This window comes from Corylus avellana, chromosome 5, assembly GCF_965113065.1.
Source record: "Corylus avellana chromosome 5, dhCorAvel1.hap1.2, whole genome shotgun sequence".
NCBI classification, from domain to species: domain Eukaryota; kingdom Viridiplantae; phylum Streptophyta; class Magnoliopsida; order Fagales; family Betulaceae; genus Corylus; species Corylus avellana.
This window is the reverse complement of record NC_142494.1, coordinates 24716861-24737846: the sequence shown is the minus strand read 5'-3', so window position 1 is coordinate 24737846 and position 20986 is coordinate 24716861. Positions and strand designations below refer to the sequence as shown.

Here is a 20986-nt window from a genome sequence, read left to right as displayed (position 1 = left end):
ACTTTTCAGTTAATCGGTTAGTTGATTGAATTGGTTAATTTTCAGTTACAAACTTTTATGTTCAAATTTATCAATTTCCACGTAACTAGAGAATGAGTAAAGCATATGTTTTATAAATGAAAAGAAAAAGAAAATTCATGCAACTTAGACCAAAATAACAACCACAAATCAGGTGGACAAACACATTAAGGAAAGTTATCAGATAAAATTCAAAATTCACTTCAAAAATCGGCTAAGTCAGTTAATTGTCAGTTACTGCCTATTAAACCAAACCGATATTGAAACAGTATTTTTATTCCGCCTACCGACCGCTAAAAGTCGATTGTCGGTTAATAATGGTTCGGTGTCGATAGACAATAAACGGTTAATTTGTGACATGGCGAACTGCAACTATGCACTAATTGTCTGTAAGCAAGAAGCTCCGAGGCCTTTTCGGCTATTTGTGTTGAGTGGGCTTTTTATGTAAAATGTGCTTTAGGCTTTGTGCCCTATGTTTTTTTTTTTTTTTTTGTGAGTTTGTGCCCTATGTTTATTTATATCATTCTCAATTGGGAAATGCTAGAATGAAATCATTTTTCCACATTTGGCGCATCAAAAGTTGATGTGGTAAGCCACTTTTATTATTTGATTATTAAAAATCTTGTAATTTTTAAATCAAAATTAAAACAATAAAAAAAAATTAAAAAAAAAACTAAAAGGAAGTTGCAAGGGGTGGTTGGCCACCCTAGTTCTAGTTAAAGGTGGCTTCGGTTTGGAGTGGCAGAAGCCACTCCTAGGCCCTTGGGGGGTGGCCCGGCCACCACCAAGGGCCAAAAAAAAAAAAAAATTTCTTTCTTGATTTAGGGGTGGCCGAAGGGACATATTAAATTTTTTTTTGGCTATTGGTATGGCTGGACCACCCCCACCCCCAATTCGGCCATCCCTAACCAGAACTGGGGCGTGGAAATCGCAGGCCTCCCCTTGTAACCTCTTTTTAGTTTATTTTTTTATTGTTTTAATTTTGATTTAAAAATTAAAAGATTTTTAACCGGGTCGGTCAAGAACTCGCTCCGGTTACCCGTAAGAAAAAGACAAGCTTTCTACGGAAAGAATGAAAATCCAAGTAAACAGGTCATGGTCATGGAGAAGAAGAAAGAAGAGCAGCTAGAGGACGAGAGAAGGGAAGAACTTATAGCATCGACCCCATCTTTGCAACCCAATTTCAAGGCCAAAGGAGGCATCACCCAAACCCAGCTTTCCAAGTTCCATGTACTCTTTCGCAACCTCTCCTCCCTCTCTACGCTTTTTTTTTTTTTTTTTTTTTTAATACCAATTTATGCGCAATTTTTCAAGCCATTTAATGTTCATGGGGGAGATAAAGTAACCATTTTTGTGAGTTTATCTGTGTTTTATCATATGGGTGATTTTTATATGATCAGAGGCCTTTCAGTATGTGAAAATTGTAGGCAAATGCTATGCAAATAACAGTGATTTTTAGTAAATTTGTGTGATGGAGCTTTGGAATTGTCATGTTTTGTAATTGGGTCTGTGGCTTTCGGAGGTACTTTAATGGCATTGCTTCAGTCCTCAACAAATTTGATGGTTAGTTGTAATGGGAGGTTGGATAATACATTTTGTGTGTTATACATGTGTATACCTAATTACCACCGTTTTTTTTTTTTTTTTTTTTTAATTCTGTTTTACCCATGAATATTTTTTGAAATATAATTTTACACTTGTTTTACTTTTAAATTATAGGTAACCAACCTCAAGGGGTTGGCTAAAGTGGTAAGGACCTTAGTCTTGGTGGCATTCCCATCCTGTCTAAAGTTCGAATCCCCTTGAGTGCAAACAATTCTTTGGGGCTAGCCTGCCGGTGAAGATGAAGTATTACCAATCAGTGTGGAGCTTTCCACATGTCCGAGGTTTATTCGACAGTGGTGGGTACACGAAGTGGCTCTCCTTTGGAGCTTTCCTTGTCATACAAAAAATAGAATAAAATAAAAATAAAAAAATAAAAAATTGGTAACCAATATTCTGCCTAGGAATACAAAATTGCAATTATATATTGTCTTTAACTTCATACATGGAGGTGGGAAGTTGGGTAAACTCTTTAAGCATATTTGTCACCATCTGTTAGACCACAAGATGTTCAGCTACAGATATTGACAGAAGCAGGTTTGGAGTAGGATTTTTCTAGAAGAGTCCTTGTAGGAGTCAATAAGCTTTGATGTTAGAAGAGTTTTTATATAAGACCAAATAAGCTTTTATGAGCAATAGTCTAGTTGCAGTAGGATTAGGATTAGGTGATTATTTTGGAGTAGGAGTTTGGTTTCATCTTCTATTAGGAAGAGAAGATTGGGATAAAATAGGCAGAGAGACTATTTGTAATCAACTTGTGGTATTCAGAGACTATTTATAATTGTTGAGAGGTTTTTATGAATAAAGTATAGAGAAAAGAGGAGGCTGTTCAAAGATCCATAGCCTACCTCACACATATTATATATAAGCTTTGAGAATACATAAATGACCAAATTGCCCTCATACCCTAATACATTCTTCTACATTCTTCTAACACATTCTTCTACATTCTTCTAACACTCCCCCTCAAGCTGGAGCATATATATCATATAAGCCCAGCTTGGAACAAATAAACTCTAACCGGTTACGACATAAAGACTTTGTAAACATATCAGCTAATTGGTCTCCAGACTTCACAAATACTGTAGATATGTTTCCATTGAGTATCTTGTCTCGGATGAAATGACAATCAACCTCAATGTGTTTAGTCCTTTCATGAAAAACCGGGTTAGATGCAATATGTATGGCAGCCTGGTTATCACAAGATAATGGGATAGGAGTAGTAGTCGAGAAGCCGATCTCCTGAAGGAAATGTTGTAACCATGTCAACTCAGTAGTCGTATGAGCCATTGCCCTGTACTCTGCTTCAGCACTAGATCGTGCCACCACAGTCTGTTTCTTACTCTTCCAAGTTACAAGATTACCACCAAAGAATGTGCAATACCCTGTAGTAGACCGTCTATCTGAAGGAGAACCTGCCCAATCTGCATCAGTAAAACCTTCTACCCTGAGATGTCCATTTGGTCTATACAATATTCCTAGACCAGGTTGTCTCTTTACATAACGAATAATCCGAGTAACAGCTTCCCAATGTGAAACCCGAGGAGCCTCCAAGAATTGACTGACAACACTAACGGCATATGAAATATCTGGCCTGGTGATAGTAAGATAGTTCAACTTCCCAACTAGACGACGGTATCTGCCGGGATCTTCAAATAATTCACCTTCATCCTTTAGTAATTTCTTATTTGGATCCATTGGAACATCAACTGGCCGAGAACCCAAAAGACCTGTCTCTTCTAATAAGTCAAGTGCATACTTTCTCTGGGACAAGTTGATACCTGTTCGAGATCTAGCAACTTCAATGCCTAGAAAATATCGAAGTTTGCCCAAATCCTTTGTATGAAATTGATCCTGTAGGAATTGTTTTAATCGGGCAATGCCTCCTGAATCATCCCCAGTAATGACAATGTCATCTACATATACCACAAGGAGAATATAGCCAGCACTAGTATGTAAGTGGAATACTGAATGATCTGTCTGACATCTCTGCAGACCAAACTTCAGTACCGCTTCAGAGAACTTTCCAAACCATGCCCGCGGTGATTGCTTGAGACCATACAATGCCTTTCTTAATTTACAAACATAGCCCTGAGACTCCCCCTGAGCGACAAACCCAGGTGGTTGCTCCATATAAACTTCTTCACTCAAATCCCCATGGAGAAAGGCATTTTTGACATCCAATTGGAACAAGGGCCAATCAAGATTAGTAGCCATGGAAATAAGAACACGAATAGATGAAATTTTGGCAACAGGAGAAAAAGTGTCATCATAATCAATACCATACGTTTGCGTATAGCCCTTAGCAACCAACCGAGCTTTCAATCTTTCAACCGAACCATCAGGATGAAACTTAACTGTGTAGACCCATTTGCAACCCACAGTTTTCTTATTAGGTGGTAAGGGAACAAGCTCCCATGTCCCATTGTGATGCAAGGCCTTCATTTCCAATTCCATAGCTTGCCTCCAACCAGAGTCAGATATTGCAGCCTGCACTGTCTTAGGAATAGAAACAGTAGAGAGATGGGAAATAAAGCAAGAAAATGTAGGGGATAAAGAACGAGTGGAGACAAACTGACTAATAGGATGTTGGGTAGTGCAAGAACGTGTACCTTTCCGTAGGGCAATAGGCAAGTGGTCGGATGGATGTGGAGGCAGCGGATCTGGAGACGATAAGGATGATGATGGCGGTGCAAGAGCTGATGGTCGAAGTCGGCGTTGATAAACTTGGAGTGGAGCAGGTTGGTGGTGAGGTAGCGAGACCGGAGGAGAAGGAGAGACCGGCACAGAGAGAAGAGGAATAGGCAGCGGAAGAGACTCGACATCAGGCTCAAGGGAAGGGTCACCCAAAGAGGTAGTAGCAGAAAAATAGGGGAGAGACTCAACAAATGTGATATCGGCACTAGTGAAGTAGCGTCGAAGAACCGGACTATAGCAACGGTATCCCTTTTGGGTTGTGGAATACCCAAGGAAGACACATTTAGTAGCACGAGGGTCAAGCTTATCAAATCCGGGACCCAAATTATGAACATAGCAAACACACCCAAAAACCTTCAATGGCAAGGAGAATGAGGAGGAAGAAGGATATAAAAGAGAATGAGGAGAGGTACCATCTAAGACCGAGGAGGACATCCTATTAATTAAATAACAAGCGGTGAGGACAGCATCACTCCAAAATTGTTTGGGAACATGCATATGAATTAAGAGACAACGTGCGATTTCTAATAAATGACGATTTTTGCGTTCAGCCACACCATTTTGTTGTGGAGTGTGAGCACAGGATGTTTGATGGATAATGCCTTTATCAGACAAATAAGAGGCAAATGAATGAGATGTATATTCTTTAGCATTATCCGAACGCAAAATACGGATTTTCTGAGCAAATTGAGTCTTAATCATAGTGCGAAAAAGTTGGAAAATAGAAAATAACTCTGAACGATTTTTCATTAAAAATAACCATGTCATACGGGAAAAATCATCCACAAAGGTCACAAAATAGTGGAATTTATTGGCTGCGATATTAATTGGACCCCATACATCAGAATGAACTAACTCAAAAGCACTAGAAACTCTATTAACAACACGAGACGGAAACGAGACACGATGATGCTTGCTAAGCTGACAAGCTTCGCAAGGCACAGACTTCTCATGACGAAGACTGGGGACTTGATGCTTCAATGTAGAAAGGGAAGGATGACCAAGATGACAATGCCACTGAAGAGCGGAGGCCGACGACTGCAACGCATGAGAGGAAATTGTGGGTGCTAGATCGAGATAATAGAGGCCATCAACTTCATGCCCCATACCAATCATCCTCCTCGTCTTGAGATCCTGAAAAATGCATAGAGAAGGATAAAAACTAACTGAACAGTTAAGGGATTTTGTGATTTGACTAATAGATAACAAATTAAAAGGAAAGCCAGGGACATGTAAAACAGATAACAACTCAATGTCAGGACTCAGATGGGTAGTGCCTAAACCGACCACTTTGGATAGGGAACCATTAGCTAGGGTGACACTTCTAGGTGATGCGACAGGATGATAATTAGAGAGGAAAGTAGACGAACCAGTCATATGTTCATTGGCGCCAGAATCGATAACCCACGGGTTGCTAGTGGAGGATAAAAGACAGTGAGATGCAGTACCTGACTGAGCAAGAGTAGCAGTGGAAGAGGAAGAGGCCTGCTTATGGGCTAAGAACTGAGCATACTCATCTTTCGGGATGGAGATGAGATCATTCTCAAGGGGTGAGCTTGGAGTATCAAGTGGTCCAGCCGGGGCTAGAGAACCCTCATGAGAAGTAACCTGATTGGCAAACCCGGATGGTGTGCCATGTAAGTCCCAACAAAACTCCACAGAATGATTGGTACGGCCACAATGAGTGCATTTGCGAGGCCCACGACCTCCAATGCGACCACCTCCCCGGAAATCATGGCCACCACGAAAACCACGACCACCTCGACTGCCACGCCCCCCACGGGTACCACCATAACTACCACGGGCAGCAATAAATGCAGCACGATCACCAGTACGTTCCATGCTCAACAAAGAACCATGATCAGAAATAGTAGCACGCTGAACCCGAGAAAAAACCTCAAAAAGCAATGGGAGATCAGAACCTCCCAAAATCTGCGCACGAACAGACTCATACTCAGGTTTCAAGCCGAGAAGAAATCGAACCACATCCACATCTTGACGTTGCTTCTCCATTTTCTGCAAGTCAGTGGAGAGTGGCTGATACATGTCTCTTTCCCGACAGACGGTCACAACCTGATTGTAGTACTCATCTAAAGATTGAGTACCTTGTTCTAGTCCAAAATATCGTTGACACACCTCATAAACTCGAGTGATATTCCCAGCGCCAGAGTACATATGCCGGAGATGATCCCAAATTGCTTTAGCAGTAGGAAGATAGAGACATGAGGATCCAATGTGAGGTTCAATACTATTCAACATAAGAGAGATAATCTGATTATCGGCCTGGTCCCAAAGGCCTTTGGAGTCATCTTCCGGAGATTGCTCATATTCGAAGTGAGAATACAGACCTTTTCCTCTCAAGTATACTTCCACAGATCGTGACCAATAACTATAATTTTTGCCATTAAGTTTCACAAGTGTCATAGTAGCCGGACCCATAGAGGTAGAATTAATTAAATCGGAAGGAGGAGCCATGATAATGCACTAACCAGATGCAAACAACTACACAAGTCCACCAACCAACGAACTACCAAAAAAAAACTCACACAAAACAGCCCCAACTCAAAGCAAAGCTTGCTGACAATGATGAATGCCAACCAAAAACAACTCAAACCATGGTAGAATCGATAAAATACGTCAAAAACTGACCTGAACCGGACTGAAGTTGAGCAAAAACAGGTCTAAACCATAGTGAACCGGAAGAAACCGAGAGAAATTAGCAAAAACTGACCTGAACCGGCTTGAACCTGGCCTGAACCGGACTGAACCGGCCGGAAAATGGACTGAACCGGCCGGAAAATGGGCTGGACCGGTCTGGACAGGGGATAACCAGAAACCGGATAGCCTTATCCCGGTTGAAGGTTGGGATATCCTTATCCCGAATACGCGACAGCAGGAACCCGGAGCCAAACACCCAATCTTCGTCTGTGAAAACTGCTGGAACCACGCCGGAGACTGCCAGACATCGCCGGAAATGCGCTGGAGACAGCCAGACCTTGCCGGAACTGCGCCGGAGACAGCCAGACGCGCCGGAGACAGCCAGACCTCGCCGGAACTGCGCCGGAGACAACCAGACCTCGCCGACGACAACCAAACCGTGCCGGCGACACCCAAACCGTGCCGGCGACACCCAGATCGTGCCGGAAAACAACCAACGACGACAAACACACCTCCGGAGACTGCCAGACGCCGGCGACAACCAACCCTTGCCCAGATCGTGCCGGAAAAACAACCAACTACAATCTCCGGCCACCGCAGAGAGCGGTAATCACTACAGACAGCACCAACCGATCATCGACGACGACTTAAGGCCCATGGAGATGACGGCGGTTCATACCATCGGCGATGGGGAACCTAGCGCCATCTTCCACCACGGGCTTGAAGCCCAGCACTTCAACTACGTTCAATCAGTAGCAATATAAATGGGAGAGGAAAAAAAAAAAGGAAAGAGAACCGGGGAAAAAAAAAACGATTAAAATAAAAGAAAGAAAAAGATTTGGGAGAGAAGAATAAGATATCAGGAAAAGGTATAAACCCTAGGCTCTGATACCATGTTGAGAGGTTTTTATGAATAAAGTATAGAGAAAAGAGGAGGCTGTTCAAAGATCCATAGCCTACCTCACACATATTATATATAAGCTTTGAGAATACATAAATGACCAAATTGCCCTCATACCCTAATACATTCTTCTACATTCTTCTAACACATTCTTCTACATTCTTCTAACAATAATCAACTTGTGGTATTCTCCTACCCTAAGTAGAGTTAATTTCAAATGTGTCAAATTTCAATTATCTATCGGTTGGTATCAGAGCCAACTCTTTGAGCATATGTTGCAAAGATGAGAAACAACCAAAGAAGCCGATGGAGGAAAACTAAACAGAAAAGAAGGCTCCGATGTCAAAGCAAAGCATGGCCTTCCCTCCACGGAAATGGTAGAGGCTAGAAAGAAGAAGAGAAAGCGATATTACACTCTCGAGCATGAGCTAGCACCTTTGTGGAAAAAGATGTGTTGTCGCGATATTGCGAAAGAAGACAGATTCAAGTTTGTGCTGAAACTCTCTAAAAGATTAAGGGAAAAATTCCCAAAATTACAGGGTCCCATACTTCTTCTCGTCACATGATTGGATTAATTGTTATTCAGCATGCATATGAGTTAGCATATGCGACACAAAAGCATGAACTTTTGATGAAATTATATGCTACAAAGCTTCAGTTGTTTAAGGACCTGGCCTTATTGAAAGAGATGGTTAGTGGATATAATTTGTCTACAAATTCCTTCTTTGAACCTTGAGGACAAGGTTCCTCTGGGGGCAGGTTTAGAGTAGGATTTGTCTAGAAGAGCCTTGTAGGAGTCAATAAGCTTTGATGAGCAGTAGTCCAATTGGTTTACAGCAGTAAGATAAGGACTATGAGATTGTTTTGGAATAGGAGTTTGGTTTCATTTGCTGTAAGGAGTATAAGGTTGAGATAAAATAGGCAGAGAGAGTGTTTTGTAATCAACCTGTGGTTCTCTCGCCCTAAGTTAGTTTAGTTACTCTCTGTGTGCAAAGTTTCAGTTGTCTATCACCAACTGTTGGAGTATTTGCCTCGGTGGATTCTATTATTGGTGTTCCATTGAGTATTGTCAACCAATGGAGTTAAGAGAAACTGGATCTCTTTTAATGGTGGGCTGATTGTTCTATGGACCTTCAAGGTGACAACTAGCATCTTATTATCATATGCCAACGCACTTCTTCACAGCTTGCATGACGTGATTAAAATTCAATGGCGCATGAGTTTACTGAAAGGATGGAGCTTGAGTTTCCATAATAGATGCATTCACTGGAAAGCTGCATCCTTGGTTCTAATGTGGACTGTATGGCTGGATCGGAATAGTGACGCTTTCGACTGGTTGAAGGCTTGAAGCAGCTTTTTGCGCAGAACTTTATATTCCCCAGCGTTAACTTTTATCTTTTACTTTTGATAATTTATTCTTTATAAAAAATAAAAAATAAAAAGGTCCAGCAAATATAAAATCAGAATGAAAACCTCTGTATGAATATGGAAATGTATATTGTGGGAGATGCTGTCTGCAGGGATATTTGCTCATTTTCTTACGAGCTCTATGGTTTAGTTTGTTAAGTATGAGCATAGGCTTCTCTGATATCCTTTGTTTATTAATTTTCCATCCCAGTACTAACATATGAAAACTTGAATTTTTGTATATGACAGGAATTGCACAAGAGGCGTTTACAGATAAAGTCGAAATCAAAGATTAAGAAGAAATCAAAAGGTTACTTTCCGGTTTCATTCATTATCATTTTTCTTTTTCTTTTTTCACCATGTGGGAGGTCTCTGTAATCTGTCCAAGATCTTTGTAGGAATTGCAGATGGGAATGGAAAATCTCACAGCAAAGACCGCAGTGTCCTAGACTGTGTAGACGCAGACTCAACTATATCAATTGAAGAGTCAAGTGTTTCCAACTCTGAAAGCCACAATAACACAGATAGTTCCTCCTTAAAGCAGAACAATGTAGCAGCTCCTCTTGCATTAAAGAAGCGCCAGAAGTTACATTGGGGGTATGATACACTCTTTTCTTTTCCTTTTTCTTTCTTTTTCTATTCAGATGACGGAAAAGGGAAAGGGGATGGGTATGATACACTCTTACTTATATTGTTTGTGTTTGTGGGTGTTCATGCTTGTAAAATCATTGGATAGTCACAGCTTTAGAACATTTCCTGCATGATACTATTTAGTCTTTGATGTTAATGTTGCATTATAGGTTCTTGTGTTTCTAACCTTTTCCTCTGTTATCATGTTGGCAGGCTTGACACAAAGGAAAGGTGGGAAAGGAAAGCTAACATGTAGATAATTGCTGTGGAAAGGAATGGTGAAACGCTCTGAAGCTGGTCTTTTGAGCTAAGATATGGCAGATGCTTTGCATGTTTCTTTTGGCTAGCACATATAGCTGCATGTTGAGAGAACATCAACCTGCAGGCTGATATTACCAGTTATATAATCAGGAGTATCGCCTTCTCTATCAGCTGCTGCCAAGAACATACGGAAAGCACCCACTTTTGGTTAAATATGTCACGCTTTTGCTTCATGTCTAAGGTTTTCTTTGAAATCTAATTTATTGTGGCTTCATGTGTTGCTTTTAGGAATTGGAAAGCAGTGTATTTTAATTTTTTATCGCCTTTTGACGGCTCACATGAAACAACCAAAACCTCTTGATAGTTTTGGAAGTTTTAGTGCCTTGTGCTTGTTTTATGAAACAACCAATCCAGTGGGAAAATTTTAGTGCCGTATGAAACAACAAATCTGATAGCTCCAATCAATCTAATCAATCTTTGGAATTTTTATTTTATTTTATAACAAGAATTGATTCAAGGGTCGTTTGGGATAGATATGTCAACATTGAAAAATAAAAATGTAATTTTTAGCATTACAAGAATCAGTTTTCAAAAAACATACTCTTGAGTCGAGGACTTATTAAATCTTGTCACAATTATTTTCTCTAAATGAATTACCAGGGTTAGCATTATGCTCAGAATTTTTATTAGCTTTAGCTGCAACTTCCATGACTAGGAAAAGAAACATGCAATGAATGGTAAAACATATGCTCCCTCCTTTCCTCCATGCATATCCTTTTTCTTTTTCTTTTGGCCTACCATGCTTGTCATGTTACAAGGGTTAGCTTGAAGCTTAACAAAGATTCATATTTTCCACAGCTATGTTACAAAGATTCATACTTTCCATAGCACTGTTACAAAGATTCATACTTTCCATAGCAATGTTCCTGCACTCAAGTTATTCAATGCCATTATTCAAGCATCAAGTGACAAAATTATGCTTATTTATATCACAAAGCCCCAGCAACCTGAGAGTGCCACAACAAATGAACCCTACAGACACTCCACTATCACTGTTCTCACTAGTTTGAATCCCAGCAGATAATACCGTACAGAAAAAGGAGAAGCAGAGCACCAGCCCTAACTCCTAAGGTCAAAATCCATGAACTGCAGAGAGATTTTAAGCGCACGCACTTAGGAAGATATTCTAATCAAATTGCAGGGTTAAGAGCACGCTCTATTTCCTCCAACGATCGCCCCTTTGTTTCCACAACATTACCGGCTATGTACAGGACAGCAAGAAGACAGATAGTTGAGAATCCCAAATACACTGAGCTGATTCCAAACTTGTTCACAACGCTCAAGAAATAGAGGCCAATGACGAAATTGGAAATCTGAATAGTATAGAAAAACCATACAGAATTAAAAGAGAGGTAAAGAGCAGTAACTTCACAAACAAGAAAGGTAATAAACAGAGTATATTAGTAGATTTTTTTTTTTTTTGATAAATAAGTATATTAGTAGAAATTGAAACATGCTACAGCCTACAGGCAGTAATTACGTGAAAAATTGAATATGCCAACATGCTTTGACTTACCCAATGCATGCCTAATGACAAAGAAACTGCTTTTGCTCTGATTCTAGAGGCAAATATCTCTGGTAGAAGAAGGGCAGGCACAGGACCGGCACCAAGTGAAAAGGACAATACATAGCTGCGTTAAGTAGCATCGAAGCCAAGTTTAGATTTCATAGGCCATACATTAAACATAAATGGAAATGACCAGATCATGAAATTTGGCTTTTCAACCTCCCTCAACCACCCCCTCCAAAAAATAAAACAGAGCAAAACCAAAAGAGAGAGAGAGAGAGAGAGAGAAAGAGAACACTTTACAATCTATAAAGAGAAGTTCTGACTTACAGAACAGTCCCAAGAACAGCAAGGGTGCCTGAGTATGGTGCCAGTGCCTTCCAAGTAAACGACAGAGAAAGAAGTAACATTGAAGCAGCCTTGACAAGCAGGGAGAGTGAGAACAAAGAGAGAGTTATCAGTTATAAGATAATCTTCAAATTTGGATGAATCTATTTGCATGTGAATAATATAATAATGGCTCAGGTTCAAGCTACAGCTTATACAACTTTTTGACAATATGCACCACTCAAAAACTTTCTATTTGATCAATATTTTGTTGGACCCACCGATCGATTACATGATCTCCACATATTTATTATGCCCGTCTAATATTAAGATAATCAAAGATTAAGAACCATCTCATCACAAACGTTTCAAAATTATGAATATTTCATATTTTAAAAACTATTGAATTCATGAATTTCGGATTGAATATTAAATGACATCCAATAATTGATGTGAAATTTTACATGCATGATAAGCATGTAAGGACATGTAATCTAACAGAAACTTGACAAAATATTGATCCAGACTTCCAGTATAAAGTTATCAAGTGGTGTAACATTACATATTATACTAGGTATAACTCAAACCCAACCCTAACCCAATAGGAGCATTTAATGATATTGAAAAAATAATTAGTTTAGGAATTTTATGGAAGAATCACTTAATGACACATTAGAACCAATTTGTAGGAAGACTCGGAAAGAAACTACAGAGAGCAGATTCCAAGATTCCTAGATATGTTTTTGATAACAATAGGAAGTTATCAAGTGATTCATGTTCATCTACTTGAGACAAATAGCATATTTATACTAAAATTAAAACCACCATTCCGCCAAAGCTTGTGATTAGAAGACTTCTCCTTCCTTGCTTGTCCATCAAGGAGGACGCAACAGCTGTGCCTGCAAGACCAAAAACCAGTCATATAAAACATAATATGCGCAATATGAGATCAAAATTTTCCTGGTTCCATAGGGAAAGTTAACAGAAAACTAACCAAAGACATTAGCTGCCCCAACAAGAGCACTTGCTGCAACATCAGAGGCAATTCCAGCACTCCGAAACACAGAAGTTGAATAATATACCACAGCATTTATACCAGCCAACTGTTGGAAGAAGAAAAGTGCTACACCAACGCTAACAACTGCAGCAAGACATAAAATGTCACAGATATAAGTGCTTTACCATTTTGCATCAGAGAGCTTATAGCAATGGTATTGTTTGAATATATCTTTTAGCAAACTTGCTTATAACAAAAGACAAAAAAAAAAAAAACAACTGACCAGAAATGAAGCAAAGTAAAAATTATCATTCAATACACTCAAAAGATAAAATTATTAATGAATAAGTAAGCGGGAAAGTAACTAAAGGAACAAAGTTGCCTCAGGTATACTTTTCCAATAGCGGCTACTAAACAGATCAAACCACCCTGCTTCAGGTTCAGTAGAACCTTGACCTGCTGTTCTTAAATCAAGCATAACCTCAGCAACTCTTTCTTTTCCAAATAGAGTTCTTATAGATTTTTCAGCCTCAGAAATTTTCCCTTGCTGCAACATAGAAGTGTTTACATAAGCACCTTTACGAATAAACAAATAATTTAATAATATATATGGAACCAACAGCCGAATGAGAACATGTCAGAATGCATATATAGAAGTTTCAACAAGTGACTCCTCAGTCATGCAAGAAAACCTGAAAAAGCCACCGAGGACTTTCTGGAGAAAATCCCATTCCTAATGCCAACAGAACAGAGGGTATGATTGCAATACCAAACATTGTCCTCCACCTGATAAAATGTTAAAAAAAAAAAAAAAAAAAAGAAAAAAGAAGAGAAGGTCATGAGAACAGAAACACTCATATCAAGAATATCAAATCTAGGTAAGAATGATATTTCTTATATATCCATATAGACAACAATAATTAAATTCTTAGCCATGGATTTTTGGATTCATTTCTCACCAGTAGTGAATATAATGAAGAAAGAATTATTTCAACAAGTGAACGAAATATGACCAAGAAGCACTCTTCCAAGCAGAATACCAACAAAGAAGCTTGAAAACAGTACTTTTACTGTTAAGGCTGAGCGAGTATTCCAATAGGTCAGATTAAGGCTTAGTTGATTTGTGCTTAACTAGAACAAACTCAACAGATGAACCAGACAAGAGCTTAATCAGTTGAGTCCTGAATGGATGCTGATAAGACAGTTCTTACATAGGAACGCTGATGAGACATAGGCTTATTATTGTGCTCTTTATTTTATCTTTTATCTTCTCCTTCTTCTTTTTTATTTTTATTTTTTGTGCAAGTGCATGTGCCTGTGTCTGTATATAAGTCAATGGGTCAAGGAATTATAAAGTTTGGTGACATGGACTGAATTTAGTTTAGTTCAACATATTGTATGTTATACATTTCAAGCTAAAAACTTGAACTTTCAAATTATTTCTCGGTAAATCGACTCTTGAATATAGTTAGTGTTAGTTTATGGCCTTGATATAATTATAGTGTTTGGCACCCATCAAAGTGCTTTTAGGTTTAATGGATGGTATCAAATCCAAGATCTTTAGTTAAGTCTTAGAGATCCCCTTTCCGATGAATTCTGTTCTGTTTCAGGGTCCATGCGCATTTTGCTTAGTGGACGCATTATCATAAAATAATGCCTTGAAACAGAATTTTGAATATCTTTTCCTTCTACAGATTTTAATAATGATGACCTGATAAGATTCCATCTAAGCCCTAATAATAAGTCTTCAACAAGGTTCTCGCTATTTCATTTGCTTCTCAAGATTTTCAAGTTCAATACAATCTTGATGGCTAAAGCCGCATAATGTAGAAATTGTATGATTTAAAACACAAACTCAACATTAAGGTTGAAGTTTAAGAAGTACGGTTTTGGGCTGCAAAAAGGCCAGAAAAGGTAGGTTCAAGCTTCCAGGGCTATGAATAAGAACCCGAAAATGAAGAAGAAGAACAGAAGGTATGGCTTTTGGTAGTATCTGGGTGCTGAAACACAAGCTAGAGGCTAAAAATAGAAGTATAAAGTTAAAAGGAAAGATCAAGAGGATGAGGAAGAAGAAGATGCACAGACTGAATCAAACTACAGTCCCTAGGCATCATCACATTTCAACTGAAAGAGGATGCATCACGCATCCATCGACAAATGGGCATAACAGCAGTAAACTAAAAGGAGAGTTTTTTTTTTTTTTTTTTTTTTTAATATGCTACTAGACTCATACATCATATAGATAAGACTAGTTATGCCTGCAAAATAAACAAAATTTGAGCCCAGTAAACTTGCCAAGCAAGTTAAAACTTCTACTAGTCAACACTGATTTTGCCCTAAAGTAATGGCTAGACCAACTAAACAAAACCACTACTCAACCAACCAGCTATTGACATCTCCATTGGAAGGAGAAAAAATAACCTTTACCATGCAAAATCATGCCAATTTCTGCATCCATATGTTATCCAAGACAGATGTTGAAGGTCCAAGCCATTTGTTGAATTAGTCTACCTCACATGGTCTAACGTTAATCTGTTCATATGCAGCCAAAATGTGTACCAACTTTAAATGAGATAGGGCCATCTTTTTTAATAAAATTCAATGATTACTTCAACAAGAGAATCTCCTTAAATATTATTAGAGATATTTATTAATAATGTCTTAAGTACTATTTAGCAATTTTAGCTAAATTGTCATATGCTTTCTTCTGGTTATCCATAAATAGCAGGAAGTAAACAACTTATAAGGGCAAAGAAAAAAAAATCAATAAAAAGAATACCATATAGGGTTTCCAGCTAAAGGTAATCCAACCACCAATGCTGCAAGAATCCCAACACATATAAATAGTTGGTTCACCGATCCAAGTGCACCACGAATTTCAGTTGGTGAGATCTGCAATTTAAAAGAGTGTTGGGAAAATCATACTAAAAATTTATATAATATAAATACACACATGGTCACAGTGCCTAAAATGCATACAAGGATACTACCTCAGATATGTAAAGTGGCACAATCGCAGATGTGACACCAATTCCAATGCCAGCAAGTAAGCGGCCAATTATCATAACCTGTACACTCTGGGCAGTGGCACTGAAAACATGTAAGACAAAGCATTAGTATCCAGTAGATGTATCAAATATCACAGCCACAGCCTTGTCTTCAATGGCAGATGACGGACCAAAGAAATGCTCCAATTGCCAGTGGTATGGCGTCTAATTGAAAGGTCCTTGTTCTACCGAACTTGTCAGCCAATGCTCCCCCAGTAAATGAACCAACAGTGGCACCAGCGAGAAGCGTGCTCACAACCCATCCTACTCAAGATGTTACATTGTTGAAAGTATCAGCAGGAATATCATGAGAAGAAAATAAACATAGTTCACAAAGTCTGAAACTTTAGAAAGAACAAAATAAGTATGACCTAGGCATGTAGGAAGCAATATATAATCCAACCGTAGCTTCCAAAAACATGAAAAGATGACTTTCTTCTTCTGATATATAGAAGGGTTAAATACCTAATACCCTCTGGGGTTTACAAACTTTATTTTTACCCCCATGTGGTTTCATTTTTATCACAGGAGGTCCCTGTGGTTTTGATAAATGACCAAGTTAGTCCATCCGTTAGTTGACCGTTAAGAATTCCATGTGGACTAGTCAGATGCTGACACGTGGCACCTATTTAATTTTTAAAAAAAATTTTAAAAAAAAAATGTATTTTTTTTTTAAAAAAAAAAAAAAAAGGAAAAGGAAAAAAAAATTGGGGGTGGCCATCTAGCCGGATGGGGGTGGCCGAGCCACCCCCTTGGCTCCAAGGGGGTGGCTCTTGGGCAGGTGGCGGCCGAAACCACCCCCAGTGGGTGCTGGGGGTGGCTCACCCCCATCCGGCCAGATAGGGCCACCTCCAATTTTTTTTCCTTTTCTTTTTTTTTTTAAAAAAATATATATATATATATTAAAAAAATTATGTAGGTGTCACGTGTCAGCATCTAATTGGTTCACGTGGAATTCCTAATGGTCAACTAACGGATGGACTGACTTGGTCATTTATCAAAACCACAGGGACCTCATGTGATAAAAATGAAACCACAGGGAGGAAAAAATAAAGTTTGTAAACCCTAGGGGGGTATTAGGTACTTAACCTTATATAGAAATGGATGGCTAAGGTGATATAGACAACATTTGATATTTCATTAAATTTTCCAAAGATATGCTTTCTTGTACATAAAGAGATACTAATTTATGGAAAACAGGGGGAAGAAAAACAAAGACAACCAGGAAAAAAAAGAAGAAGAACAAAACATGTTTCCTTACAAGTTTCTGCACATTTTTAATCAAGCAAATTACTGCACTTGCCTTGTAATACAGTGTTTTCAGCAATCCCAAGATCCTTGGAAAGGTACTCAAGAGCACCATTTACCACCCTGCACGATCAAAGAAGAGTAGAAAACCATTATAGCCGCACAACATGGATATGTCACATAACGAGACATTTCAGCACAGAAAGCAATGTCGAAATTAACTCAGAACTTCCAAAAATATTCTGTGCTCAATTACATAGAACATATGAGCACCTTATCCAGCACATATCAATAGACCACATAGTAGGAAAGTGACGTGGAAGTAGGAATTCACACATATTCTAATAGGGCATGCAATATGCGATATAAACTAAGCCATACCCGAGATGATAACCAAACAAAATAGCTCCCAAACAAGCAACACCAACATATGGCAAAACTGTTCCAGAAGATTTGCCCTGAGGCACAGTGGAAGCAACATTCTCCAGATCACCTGCAACTCAATTTCATATGGGAACTCGTAAGAATATAGACATTACTTGAAAATCTAGGGTATCACGGTCCATGTCTAAATGTTTAACTTCTAGATATGTTGGAGGGACATTTCTCAAATAAGATATATATAGACATTTTTCAAAAATCACGCCCTATAAATGCAATGTTAAAATACCAAAAGAAAGAGAAAGGGTCAAGACTGATCACGACACAACTACAGTAGAGCATATTGTGATCTGAGTCTTTGTCCTTGTATAGAACCAGTACGGATTAGCTAAGTTTATAAAGCACACACAGGATGTGATGGATCCAGAGGATAATGATGCCACGGAGCCAGCAAGGTTCAAGGGATAAGTGAATTTGTTATTTAGGATTGCAAAATCAAGATTGATTTTTAGTTCCTCATATCCATAACAAAAATTAAGGCCACGCAGTATCATCCACATTCCAACAAGATTTCCTTGGTAATGAATATGACATGCTGTCAGGTAAAAATAGTTCATTGAGCGAAGAGACGAACTTAATAATGGAAGCATTATTAAGATTGGACTTAGAAGGGGTTCTTCAATTCCCAAAAAGAAAATCCAACCGAATCCATTGGCTCTGCAGCAATGGACTCAGGAGGGGGCTCTTCAATGCCATTTTGAAGTCTCCATTTTCATGCAAATAAATCGAAACCTTAGTGTCAGTACTGTCACCGTGCAGCCGTAACAGGGGTAAGTTTTGTATGAGGTTAACTTTGTACGAGGTTTGACTCTCGTTGTTAACCGCACAAACAACTACGTAGAAACGTGAGATCAAGAAAAAGGAAGCAAGCAGCAGTATTAAAGAACCAAAATTGTGCCAATTTGGTAAATTCGGAGAATAAAACTACGACCCGGCAAAACTATAAAGAGTCTTGAAATTGAAAAGACAGCTAATCAGTCGAGACAGTGACGAACACACCAGAAGCCTGAGCTTTCACTGATCTGGGCTTGGCCGAGGACCTGAAAGTGGCACCCAGTCTCGCACCGGTGAGCTCGGCCTCCATAGCGATCGAACCGAGGCGTAGACCGCAGCAAGCAGTCCTATCTGTCATTCGAAATCCCAAACTTGGTCTCCCAAATTCACCAAAACCCTTTAAAAGCGTTGGGCATTTTTGAACCCCAAAACCAATGCCTCCTTTGACTGCATACGTTGTCGCCTGCATTCTTTTTTACCTGATTTGGAAATCCTGTTACCCATAAAGTAAAACAGAGTAAAAACCCATTAAAAGCTAGAGTTTTTAGCAACCAAAGCAATGTACTAATTAAGAATCAAATTGAACTCAGAAAGAAGATATGAACAGAATGGCATTCAAGGGAGTGTAAAACAGAGCATAAGAATCTAAATCAAGCCCAAATTCAAGATCAAAACGAAATCACGGAGACCATGATGCAGCACACAACCAAGCTGGAACGTAACAAGGAAAAATCACAAAGGGTATTCATCAAAAAAAAAATTCACAAAGGGACTGATGTCACACCAGATGTTGGCGTTACACCTGGAAAATTAGAGCATCACACTCGCAAAGCAATCTTCTGTAAAATACGTTTATTCCAGGTTGGTTGTGTGCTGCATCAGACCATTCACTCTGAAAATGAATTGCCAACAATGCTCTTATTTTGAGGATCTACTTCATTTGTTTTAACTTCAAAAGAAAGAATTATGAGAAACCAAAGTAGATTAAAAGGAAGAATTTTCAGTAACAGAAACAGAACAAACCCAGAAAGATAAAATTATATTCTCTTTTCCCAGCTTGCTCTGTTTTCCGTTGCTCTGCTTCGTTTTTATGGGTTTTCAGTGGGACAGTGAGAAAGAGAGACTTGGGAATGTCCGGAAAGAGAGAGTAAAAGCGTGAGCGAGAGACCTACAACGACGAATTTGATGGAGAATTCAATTCCCTTTCGTTCGTTCTTTCTTTGTTTTCGATAAAATTATGTAATGGAAAATTGGTAAAGAAAAAAAAGGAATTGAATATTAAAATTACTGTTACTACTTCTTGGGTACGAGTGTACGACTTACACGTAGGATTCGGATTAGATTCGGGGTTGCGTTTCAGATGCTGCGGGTGCACGTGGGGCCACACAGCTAGAGGCTTTGTATTGTGCGTTTCTTCTGTTTGTTGATGCATTATTGGGGTTTTTGTTATATTATATAAAAATAATGGGCGAAGATAAATAGCACGCGGGCAAAAAAAATAATTTTTTTTATTAAAATATTAAAAATAAAATTTTGCTGCCTGGCGTGCTCTGAATCACTGCTCCAATAATAATATGATGTGATTTAAAAGTAATTTTTTGTTTTGTTTTTTATTTTAAAAAGTGTTTTGTATTTGATTTATTATTAATATTTGTTGATGCAATTTTTTATCCACGAGCCGTGATTCAATGCACGCCGCGTGCTAAGCACGCCAGGCAACAAAATTTTTTTTTAATATTTTAATTAAAAATAAATAAAAAAAATTTGCCGGCGTGCTATTTATCTTCACCCTTTTGTCCACATTACTGTTTGTCAGCGATATTTTTTCGTAGTCAAGCTTTGAGTTGGATTCCTGTACGTCTATGGTGTTCCTGCAAATAAGAACACGGTCAGAGAGTTTTCAGTTGGGGTCGAAGACTCTCCGATGCCTAAGTTAGCATCTTATGTGTGAATAAAAATATATAATGATAATACGCCTCTACTATCATATAATTTGCGTATGTAAAGTGAAATATATGAAAATGAGTGAGAGAGGCTATGGAGAAATTAGGGGTGTCAATACGGATATGGTTAGCGCCGTAACTGCCTTAGCGGTTAGTAGATTTCACTAACCGCAACGCGGTTAGCGGTTAGTGAAATAGGTAACCGCCCGCTAACTGCTTTTTAAAAATTGGGTTTTTTTTTTTGGCTTTTTGGGCTTTTTTTTGGGTGTTTGTGGGCTTTTTTATTATTGTATCATTTTTTACCCTCATTTGTTTTTTGTATTTTTAGTGTCTTTTTAGGCCCAATTACTATAAAAAGAGCCCATATTGAAAAGTAAAAAATATTTGACCTCAAATTTACATTTACTTGTACTTAATCATAACTGGTTAACTTTTTAAAAAAAAAATAAAAACACAACATATAAAAAT

General features: G+C 38.6%; 3 protein-coding genes across 8 annotated transcripts; 1 reads left to right on the top strand and 2 right to left on the bottom strand.

Moving 5' to 3' along the window:
* Positions 1-1082: 1082 nt before the first annotated feature.
* On the top strand, positions 1083-10558 carry LOC132182274 (uncharacterized). Of its 2 annotated transcripts, none has more exons than XM_059595466.2 (4): positions 1083-1248; positions 9533-9593; positions 9691-9880; positions 10127-10558. In XM_059595466.2, the coding sequence occupies exons 1-4, from the start codon at positions 1114-1116 to the stop codon at positions 10167-10169; spliced, it is 429 nt and encodes a 142-aa protein (XP_059451449.1). In that variant the 5' UTR covers positions 1083-1113; the 3' UTR covers positions 10170-10558. The 2 variants fall into 2 exon arrangements, with proteins under 2 accessions (XP_059451449.1, XP_059451448.1); XM_059595465.1 differs by having other exon boundaries at positions 1084-1248; positions 9682-9880.
* LOC148585961 (uncharacterized) lies at positions 5342-6591 on the bottom strand. The gene is made up of 2 exons (XM_088516586.1): positions 5688-6591; positions 5342-5451 (listed from the first exon to the last, which is right to left on the bottom strand). Exons 1-2 carry the CDS (start codon positions 6574-6576, stop codon positions 5414-5416), a joined length of 927 nt encoding a protein of 308 aa, XP_088372712.1. The 5' UTR covers positions 6577-6591; the 3' UTR covers positions 5342-5413.
* A 441-nt stretch (positions 10559-10999) lies between the features above and the next one.
* PGLCT (plastidic GLC translocator) lies at positions 11000-19826 on the bottom strand. 5 transcript variants are annotated; one of them, XM_059593940.2, is made up of 14 exons: positions 19744-19826; positions 18801-19068; positions 17742-17853; positions 17416-17483; positions 16244-16376; positions 16056-16155; positions 15845-15957; positions 13758-13851; positions 13459-13612; positions 13063-13209; positions 12894-12967; positions 12072-12160; positions 11751-11865; positions 11000-11547 (listed from the first exon to the last, which is right to left on the bottom strand). In XM_059593940.2, the coding sequence occupies exons 2-14, from the start codon at positions 19042-19044 to the stop codon at positions 11365-11367; spliced, it is 1626 nt and encodes a 541-aa protein (XP_059449923.2). In that variant the 5' UTR covers positions 19045-19068; positions 19744-19826; the 3' UTR covers positions 11000-11364. The 5 variants fall into 5 exon arrangements, with proteins under 5 accessions (XP_059449923.2, XP_059449926.2, XP_059449922.2 ...); XM_059593943.2 differs by having other exon boundaries at positions 19748-19819; XM_059593939.2 differs by having other exon boundaries at positions 19599-19801.
* Between the last annotated feature and the right edge of the window lie 1160 nt (positions 19827-20986).